The sequence below is a fragment of the Salvelinus alpinus genome, chromosome 22 (genome assembly GCF_045679555.1).
Source record: "Salvelinus alpinus chromosome 22, SLU_Salpinus.1, whole genome shotgun sequence".
Classification (NCBI taxonomy): Eukaryota; Metazoa; Chordata; class Actinopteri; order Salmoniformes; family Salmonidae; genus Salvelinus; species Salvelinus alpinus.
The window spans coordinates 22,230,835-22,241,471 of record NC_092107.1 but is presented as its reverse complement, the minus strand read 5'-3'; the positions used below and the strand labels follow the sequence as shown (position 1 = coordinate 22,241,471).

Here is a 10,637-nt window from a genome sequence, read left to right as displayed (position 1 = left end):
TAAATGGCTAAATTATTGAACAGTGCACCAGAGGTACTTGCAACTGTAATTCCTGAAATGCAGAGCCTGTTACATTGTTTGCTCGCTGGTGAGCTAGCTCTCATTGACCACCATTGAAAATGCTGGTAACACTAGCTAGGTAGCCTTGTTTTGTTGTTTACATGCCAAGAAGCTTTAGCGTGTGTTTTTTAGCGTTCTTTGTAAATTTAATAATTTAGTTAATACTGTTGGAAATAGTATTTCAACCCAGATCTGACACTTAGAGCTGACCAGTGACAACCACAGCTCTTTCCCCTGCCTCCTGTGACCACCTCCTTTCCCCCAACCCCAATGCTGGTCTATGTAAAGATGACCTGAGCATGAAGGACACTCTGCACATTCATTTTGGACACAACATACCTGAAAGTCTCCTGATTAGCAAGGGGTAGTCTGTGTTAACTTTGATTGTATATTAAAAACACAGTTTGGGATCATTGTGAGAGGTTTTCTCCATTGGTTTAAATGGAGAATTGAGCTTGGCCTGAATAGCAACAGTAGCAGGTCTGGGCTTGACAATGGGTCCATTGGGACTCCATAGGGAACATTACCTAACGTTGTAGGAACATTCACTGTTTGCTATGACAGTAGCAAGACATGGAGAGTGTGAAGAAATTGGTGTTATCATTTTTAATAGCTCCCTGAAACTTAGCGTTTCTTAGTTAGTTCTTATCCTACCTCATTTGCACACTGTATATTGACTTTTTCTATTGTATTATTGACTGTATGTTTGTTTATTCCATGTGTAACTCTGTGTTGTTGTTTGTGTCGCACTGCTTTGCTTTATCTTGGAAAGGTCGCAGTTGTAAATGAGAACTTGTTCTCAACTAGCCTACCTCGTTAAATAAAGGTGAAATAAAAAAATAAATTAGTGTCCATCAGTGTCCATGAAACTTGTGTGCCATTCAGAGGGTGAATGTACAAGACAAAATATTTAAGTGCTTTTAAACTGGGTATGGTAGTAGATCCCAGGCACACCGGTTTGAGGGTGTCAAGAACTGCAACGCTGTTGGGTTTTCCATGCTCAACAGTTTCCCGTGTGTATCAAGAATGTTCCACCACCTAAAGGACTTCCAGCCAACTTGGCACAACTGTGGGAAGAATTGGAGTCAACATGGGCCAGTTGACGTTTTCTGTGGGACGTTTTCGACACCTTGTAGTGTCCATTTCCTGGCGAATTGAGGCTGGTCCGTGGGCAAAAGGGGGAGCAACTCAATATTAGGAATGTGTTCCTAATGTTTTGTACACTCAGTGTACGACTAGTACACTCTTAGAAAAAAAGGTGCTATCTAGAACCTGAAAGGGTTCTTCGGCAGTCCCCATAGGAGAACCCTTTGAAGGTAGAGCCCTTTTGGTTCCAAAAACCTTTCCACAGAGGGTTCTACATGGATCGCAACAGAGTTTTACTTGGAACCAAAAGGGGTTCTCCTATGGGGACAGCTGTAGAACCCTTTTGGAACCCTTTTTTCTATGAGTGTACAGTACCAGTCAGAAGTTTGGAAACACATACTCATTCCAGGGTCTTTCTTTACTTTGACTATTTTCTACATTGTAGATTAATAGTAAAGACATCAAAACTAGGAAATAACACATATGGAATTATGTAGTACCCAAAAAAGTGTTAAACAAATCAAAATATATTTTAGATTTTAGATTCTTGAAAGTAGCCACCCTTTGCCTTGATGACAGCTTTGCACACTCCATTATAAACTCAGCAAAAAAAGAAACATTCCTTTATCAGGACCCTGTCTTTCAAAGATAATTCGTAAAAATCCAAATAACTTCACAGATTTTCACTGTAAAGGGTTTAAACACCGTTTCCCATTCTTGTTCAATGAACCACAAACAATTAATGAACATGCACCTTGTGGAACAGTCGTTAAGACACTAACAGCTTACAGACGGTAGGCAATTAAGATCACAGTTATGAAAACTTATGACACTAAATAGGCCTTTCTACTGACTCTGAAAAACACAAAAGAAGGATGCCCAGGGTCCCTGCTCATCTGCATGAACGTGCTTTTGGCATGCTGCAAGGATGCATGAAGACTGCAGATGTGGCCAGGGCAATAAATTGCAATGTCAGTACTGTGAGACGCCTAAGACAGAACTACAGGGAGACAGGATGGACAGCTGATCGTCCTCGCAGTGGCAGATCACGTGTAACAACACCTGCACAGGATTGGTACATCCGAACATCACACCTGCGGGACAGGTACAGGATGGCAACAACAACTGCCCGAGTTACACCAGGAACGCACAATCCCTCCATCAGTGCTCAGACTCTCCTCAATAGGCTGAGAGGCTGGACTGAGGGCTTGTAGGCCTGTTGTAAGGCAGGTCCTCACCAGACATCACCGGCAACAACGTCACCTATAGGCACAAACCCACCGTCGCTGGACCAGACAGGACTGGCAAAAAGTGCTCTTCACTGACGAGTCGCGGTTTTGTCTCACCAGGGGTGATGGTCGGATTCGCGTTTATCGTCGAAGGAATGAGCGTTACACCGAGGCCTGTACTCTGGAGTGGGATCGATTTGGAGGTGGAGGGTCCGTCATGGTTCGGGGTGGTGTGTCACAGCATCATCGGGCTGAGCTTGTCATTGCAGGCAATGTCAACGCTTGTCATTGCAGGCAATGTCAACGCTGTGCGTTACAGGGAAGACATCCTCCTCCCTCATGTGGTACCCTTCCTGCAGGCTCAACCTGACATGACCCTCCAGCATGACAATGCCACCAGCCATACTGATCGTTCTGTGCGTGATTTCCTGCAAGACAGGAATGTCAGTGTTCTGCCATGGCCAGCGAAGAGCCCGGATCTCAATCCCATTGAACACATCTGAGACCTGTTGGGTCGGAGGGTGAAGGCTAGGGCCATTCCCCCCAGAAATGTCCGGGAACTTGCAGGTGCCTTGGTGGAAGAGTGGGGTAACATCTCACAGCAAGAACTGGCAAATCTGGTGCAGTCCATGAGGAGGAGATGCACTGCAGTACTTAATGCAGCTGGTGGCCACACCAGATACTGACTGTTACTTTTGATTTTGACCCCCCCCCTTTGTTCAGGGACACATTATTCAATTTCTGTCTGTGGAACTTGTTCAGTTTATGTCTCAGTTGTTGAATCTTATGTTCATACAAATATTTACACATGTTAAGTTTGCTGAAAATAAACGCAGTTGACAGTGAGAGGACGTTTCTTTTTTTGCTGAGTTTATAACAATCATAGTTTTAACCATGTTTTGAAGCTGTACAGTATTTGTTTACATTTACTTTGTTTACAAACATTGGAGTAAAACAAGCTCATATTTTGGGTTCAGATTGGGTACGACAGTCGAACTAAGTTCATGAGTCATTTATATGTTATATTCTTCAAGAATCAATGTCAATGTCCAAAAATGGATGTAGCAACTGCTGATTGCCCCTTTAAACAGGATTACTCCATTCCATTGGTAGACAGATAATTTATGAAATTGACCTTTAAGAAAGCCATATTGATTTTAAAAAATCTAGCATCCTGCGGCTCTACAAAATAGATGGCCTGGGACATGGATTTATCTCAACAAAACACCACTTTTGAGGTCTGATTTTGTTTTCTCACAAACTTTCGAGTGTAATAGTGAAGAAGCTACACAGAACAATGTTGACATCAGCACACCCACGCTCACAACACCATACACGTGTTCTGCGGTTGTGAAGCCAGTTGGACGGACTGCCAAATTCTCTAAAACGACATTGGATGCGGCTTATGGTAGAGAAATCAACATTAACTTCTCTGGCAACAGCTCTGGTGGGCAATCCCGCAGTCTGCATGCCAATTGCCCGCTCCCTAAAGACTTGAGACATCTGTGGCATTGTGTTGTGTGACAAAACTACACATTTTAGATTGGCTTTTTAACTGTCCCCAGCACAAGGAGCACCTGTGTAATGATCATCCTGTTTAATCAGCTTCTTGATTTGCTACACATGTCAGGTAGATGGATTATCTTGGCAAAGGAGAAATGCTTGCTAATACGGATGTAAAGAAACTTGTGCACAACATTTTTGAGAAATTAGCTAATGGAACATTTCTGGGATCTTTTACTTCAGCTGATAAAACATGGGATCAAAACTTTCCATGTTGCATTTATATTTTTGTTCAGCGTAAATATTTGCCTTTGATATAAACAATCCTTATGACCATTCCTTGATCTTAGTCAGATAAACACATAATACTTGATTGCACATGGTATAACTATTATCGCTGGCATATTGCTTTATCATCTTTATGGAGTCAGATAATTAATTTAATGGGCTAATTGCTTAATCCTATTACGAGTCGCATGTGAGGAGTATATAATATACAAACATATTAAATAATTAGCCAAATTACCTTGTTTGCCTAAAACGATTGTGTAGTTTCATGACAGGAAATGGATTATTATTACATCAAATAGATGAACCAACATTCAAGACATTTTACTGAAAGATTTAGAAATTAAACTTGCATAGTTTATAATGTATCTAATTCAGATCAAAGGCATTCAAAAGCCACAGACTCCTGTTTATACTACATGAGCAATAAAATGCGACAAAGACTGGGGTTTGGTACCATTCTTTTTTATTGTTCAATTATATTTTTTCATCCTGCTGTTTATTTGCAACGTTTTTCTATTGTATGATGCATGTGAATGTGTTTCAATAAAGGAGCAAACATTAGCAAACACAAAGACCATTTACCGTAAACATGGCATTAATCTCACCCTTCAGTTTTACCCTCCATGGTCAGGGTGAGATCGACAAAGGGCCCTACCTCCTTTATGAGACATCCAAACATACTGGTACATATTTAGGCAGGGCTCTTTTTGCCTGCATGCCATGGACCTGACCTAATTTCAATGAGCCCAACCCCTCCAACACAAGTAGTCCTAGTGCTGGTGTCATTTTTCCCCAATGGAAGACTTCTCAGAGGCAGTATGGAGTGATTGGATTTTTTATTCCTTAGTGGAGTAGTAGTATACCGATGAAATGCAAAAATCACCAATTTACACAAAGAAAATTCAGGGGGAACCCCGCCTTCAGATCGGGCCTCCTTCAGCACAGCAGCCAATCAGAGACAACCTCATAGACCTCATGACTCCTAAATAGTCTAATTTGAACGTATCTAAAAACTCACCTCCAGTGTTGGTGGACTGTGGTGAGTTATGATGAGTTGAACTGTTATGAGTAAAGTGATAAGACAATAGGATATAGGGCAGTGTGTGTAGATATTCCCAGCAGCGGATCCAGAGTCTACAATGAATCAGGGCAGTGTATAACAGATTCCCAGTAGTGCAACTTATCACACAGGATTGCTGAGGTTCATACAATGACACATTGTATGATTTGGATGGTTGAGAATGCAGTCTGTGCTTTTAGTAGAGCACTCTAAAATATAAATAGCTATAATAAGTGGAGGTCCCAATGAAATATGAAGGAATTCCTGGATGATGTCTGAAGGTATAACTGGGCGTGGAACTCAGGTTTTGATGGCAGCAGTAAGTATCATGACGTCTGACATCAGGGTTTGACCTTTGACCTCTCTCGTTAGCCCTAGCTGTCCCCTCACTCAGGATCCCTCAAGCGTGACCATCGCAACTCTCACATTCAAATATTTTTCTGGGTCTTTTGTTCAAATGCTCGTTAGTGTAGCAAACTATTCACACAAAAAAAGCAATAAGACTTCTTTTCAGAGTTTCATACTGTACAATGTTTCTTGGCGTAAAAAAAAATCTATGAATCCTTGACTGCTGTACAGTATCGGAACTCTACATATCTGTCTGTCTCACAGAAACCTCTGTACCAGCGTGACTGCTCTGTGAGTGCAGGAGAACAGCAGCTGCACTAACAGCTCAAGTGGATAACAATAATACTAAACTGTACCATGTGACCAGCCTACCTTTGGACAGGTAGCTAAACCCCCTACCCCAGTGATACCCCTGGCCCATCCCCTTCCCATTCCCAATGAGAGCATCATATCAAATCAGAGAGCAGGATTTGTGATACACGCCTCTTCCCCTATGAAAGCACTGTCTGTAGAAGAGACCCTCAAACCTCCCCGTGACAAACCCCTTCCTTTACCCCGCCATGACTCCCCTCCTCCAACCCAAAAGGAAAATTATAGTAATGATAGGAGGGGGGGAAAGAGTCTTAGGCCTAGAGTCAATCAGATCAAGCGTTAACCGGCGATAGCCGACACCCCCATAGCTGATGTTTTGGCAGTGTCGGAGGTGTAACTGTGTTGGAGCTGTCAAGTCTGTGAGCAGCTGCTCTTGATCATTGTCATGAAGCCACACCCGAGTTCAGAATGAGAAAGTGTAGGATGTAGAGAAAATATGACGCTCAAATTGAAAATCTTCAAACGAAATTATGAGGATTTCTATCAGCCTAATCTCACATTCCTGTGTTCGAACTTGTAAACAAGGCGGCATGGGATTTCTCTTCACGGCAATGTCTGCTTTAGGTATAATGCCAGGAGCCGCGTGTCGATTTGACAGCTCTCGCGCAGTTCCACCTCCGACACCGCCAAGACGACCGCTACGCGTATGCCGACAAAAGTCCATCTGACTGAATAGAGCCCAAAATCAATTACAATACAATTGTTATTCATGATTATAACAACACAAAGAAAGCGAATGAAAGTGCTGTTGCATTCATAAAATCAAGATGTGTGAACTACCATGGTTTAAAGCTTATTTTAAAGCTTGACTTTGAAACATTGACATTGTCATGATAAGGAGGATGAGCTTCCTGGTGCCACACTCGCATCAGGCTTTTGCATAAAATGTCAATTCAACGTCCTGATTTTAAAATATGTTTATTTTGTATTTTTTTTATATTTTGTTGTGTTCTCATTTATCGTCGTTGTTGTTGTCGTTGAACAAGGCGTAAGAAATCAACGGGGCAATGTGCAGGCTATGAGCCACCGTCCTGCTCTGTGGAGTCCTGGCCCGCCACTTTTTCTCCTCCGTTCAGGAGAGCGGGAGCCTCAGTCCCTGAGTCTTTCCGTGAGCGGCCCTTCTCCTCGATGTCATGCAGCGATGGCTCTTTATACATGCAAACTGCAGAAGGGGCGGTGGGAGTGGGGCAAGTGAGAGAAAAAGAGAGAGATGGAGAGGGAGGTAGAGAGCGAAGAGGAGTGAGAGAGAGAAGGGATATTTATACAGTATAGTAAAGAGATATAGGTGAGAGCGGGAGGGGAGAGGGAGAGCGAGAGCGAGAGGAGGGGAGATAAAGAAAAGAGAGAGACAAAAAACAGAGGAGATTAATTGAGAGATTCAGCATTAGTTTATAGTAATTTTAGTTAAATTAGTTTAAAAACAACATTCGAACCTACATTTGTTCCCCAGTGGGGTTGGGGTCAATTTGAATTGAAGTCAGTCAACTCAAGAAATAAACTGAAATTCTAATTCGATAATTGAAAAAAATGGCATACATTTTCTATGACTTCTCAATCAACTGAAAAGGAGAAGCTATTTATTTCAAAAGTTTCAACATTTTTGATTTTCAATTCAGAACACTTCCTGAATTGTGTGACTTTTAAATAAACCTTGACTTGACTAATGGCAGGTGTTGCATTTGAATCCAGCCCTGAGTGTGGCTGGCTGGCAGTCAGACTGTGTTTCGGTCTCACCTTCGATGGGTCTGGGCACAAAGTGTGAAGAGGGCTTGGTCTTCTTCACCCGGTTGCCCTTCATGACCACACCATCCTTGTTGAGGCCCATGTACCAGGCCCTGCCAGATTCGTGCTGCCGGTACAGTGTTGATGAGTAGATGACGTAGTAGTTCTCAAACACAGACTCCTTGAATTTCGCCTCTACTGTGAACAAGTCCTGAGAAACAAAGAGTGGAAGACTTGAGATCAGGTATTACAGTGCTCAAAGAGCTAGCCCACCAATTTAAAATACGCTGAACATCAATGGAATTTTTGGTTGAAAATGCAAAAAGTTGTCAATGTAACACAAATTTTAACTGCATTTCAACCACCAATCAATGACAAGATTTCAAGGTTTTATATATTTCAAGTAGAATAAACGTTTGTTGACAACTCAAATAATTATCCACCAAAAATGGACATTCATTTTAAGTTATGTCAGGTTTTTTGCCTGAAGGGGTGTTACCAGTGGAGGCTGTTGATGGAAGAAATTAGGACGATTTCTACCTACATCCCTGTCCACTGGGTATTACAGGTTGGATATGTATAAAGCCCAGTAAATTGGTGGAGTTTGAGCAGAATAATCCAAGTCGACCTCAAAAAGATCCTCCGTCTCACTACACCTACAGAGAGTAACATTAGGTCTAGATTTTTCCTTTTCGCCAGGCTTTGGAATTGGATGACCGTGCCATTGTGTCATAGTATCCTCGAGCTGTGAACAGGTGGACATTGTGGAGAATACGATTAATCACAGCACAAAACACATCAAGTACTGTGTACACACACCTGACACATACTGTAGACATGGAGGAAAAGACAGCCATTGCCCTGTTCCCAGAAATTCAATTTGACAACATTATCTCTACCATCACCCCTCCATTATTTCAGCCAATGGTAATGTTTCCTTGAGCTCTGAGGGATGCTTTTGTGAGGAAGACAGCATGGAGGACAGTGGGAGAAGAAAGGGGGGAGAGCAGTGGGAAATTGAGGGATAGAAAATAAAAAATAGAAAATATAGTAGGCTACGCGTGATGAAATAGACAGTGAACTTCAGTCAAAGGTCATGGCTTTTAATATCACCATCTGACCTCCCAACCCAAATCACTCTATTCAGATATAAGATCACATAATTTGAATAAAAACGTACATTGTCTACAGTGGCGGTCGGTGCCGTTTAAGATGAGGGAGGATTTATTTTTTTATGAGAATGGCCTTATTTCTATTACAGCATATTGGAGGTTTCTACAACCTAGCCTACAAATTAAAGTTTACAACGTACAGTGCATTCGGAAAGTATTCAGACCCTTTGACTTTTTCCACATTTTGTTACATTACAGCCTTATTCTAAAATGAATTAAATTGTTTTTCTCTCAATCTATCTTCTCTGCAGATCCTCTCGAGCACTGTCAGGTTGGATGGAACACCTCATAATGATTAAGCAAAAACAGGTTTAAAAAAAATAATATATATATACACTATATATATCACATTTACATAAGCACTCAGACCCTTTACTCAGTACTTTGTTGAAGCACCTTTGGCAGCGATTACAGCCTTGAGACTTCTTGGGTATGGCGCTACAAGCTTGGCACACCTGTATTTGGGGAATTTCTCACAATCTTCTCTGCAGATCCTCTCAAGCTCTGTCGGGTTGGATGGGACACGTCGCTGCACAGCTATTTTCAGGTCTCTCCAGAGATGTTCAATCGGGTTCAAGTCTGGGTTCAAGTCAAGGACATCCAGAGACTTGTCCCGAAGCCACTCCTGCGTTGTCTTGGCTGTGTGCTTAGGGACGTTGTCCTGTTGGAAGGTGAACAGTTGCCCCAGTCTGAGATCCTGAGTGCTGTGGAGCCGGTTGTCAGCAATATCTCTGTACTTTGCTCTGTTCATCTTTCCCTTGATCCTGACTAGTCTTCCAGTCCCTGCCGCTGAAAAATATCCCCACAGCATGATGCTGCCACCACCATGCTTCCCCGTAGGAATGATGCCAGGTTTCCTCCAGACGTGATGCTTGGCATTCAGGCCAAAGAGTTCAATCTTGGTTTCATCAGACCAGAGAATCTTGTTTCTCATGGTATGAGAGTCCTTTAGGGACCTTTTGGCAAACTCCAAGCGGGCTGTCATGTGCCTTTTACTGAGGAGTGGCTTCCGTCTGGCCACTCTACCATAAAGGCCTGATTGGTGGAGTAAGGTGGAAAATTACAAACTCTATTAAATACATACGCTGTATATATTAAGCCTTAAACTTGTACATTTCCACTGTCTGCTTTTGTCATGTAAGAAGAAGCTAGTGTTCTTCCAGTCTTGTCTTTGTGTAACTTAGTCATGCGGTCAAAGACGAGGGGCCGTCTGAGAGTGACCGCAAATGTTTTGGTCCATCCTGTTCTTTTTGTATCTTTCAAGGGCACAGCTGTGTGAAGATATGAAGAGAACAGTGGTTAGCTTGAGGAGTAAGAAAACTGGCGTTATCACTTGTTTGTACGCTATGTTCCCACCAGGCTCTCACACATCTGCTAAACTGCCACGTAGACAAAGGTTATACAAGATGAATACACCCCTGATCAACGCAAACACAGTTCATTTTCATAGCAGCCACGTCCAAAAAGCATGAACATTTGCTCGTTGTATAATTCCTTCTGGAATCTACGCGCTCTCCTCCTCTCACCTTTTCAGTGCACAATACAACAGCTGTCTGTGACCCAGTGAAAAAACCTTTCCAAGCCATACCTAACCACTACACACAGCCTACATCATTGTCATCATATTAGCTAACGTCATAGTCATCTACAACTAAGGTGTTCATAAACACGCTACAATCATGCAGTACAGTCATAGTCATCATCAGTCATCATGCAGTACAGTCATAGTCATCTACAACTAAGGTGTTCATAAACACGCTACAATCATGCAGTACAGTGTGTAGCAAGCAGTAT

The 10,637-nt window shown here is 42.3% G+C and overlaps 1 protein-coding gene across 5 annotated transcripts in view; it reads right to left on the bottom strand.

Moving 5' to 3' along the window:
* Positions 1-4,615: 4,615 nt before the first annotated feature.
* The window catches only part of LOC139549266 (fibroblast growth factor 12-like), a 104,539-nt gene continuing 98,517 nt past the window's right edge, over positions 4,616-10,637 (bottom strand). For 4 of the 5 annotated variants that reach the window (XM_071359530.1, XM_071359528.1, XM_071359529.1 and 1 more), the window contains exons 4-5: positions 7,684-7,882; positions 6,852-7,111 (exon numbers count right to left, since the gene is read on the bottom strand). In XM_071359530.1, coding sequence (XP_071215631.1) covers positions 6,966-7,111; positions 7,684-7,882 — 345 coding nt within the window. In that variant the 3' untranslated portion in view covers positions 6,852-6,965. Of the gene's footprint in view, positions 7,112-7,683; positions 7,883-10,637 lie in introns of all 5 variants that reach the window. The other variant, XM_071359531.1, reaches the window with a different exon arrangement.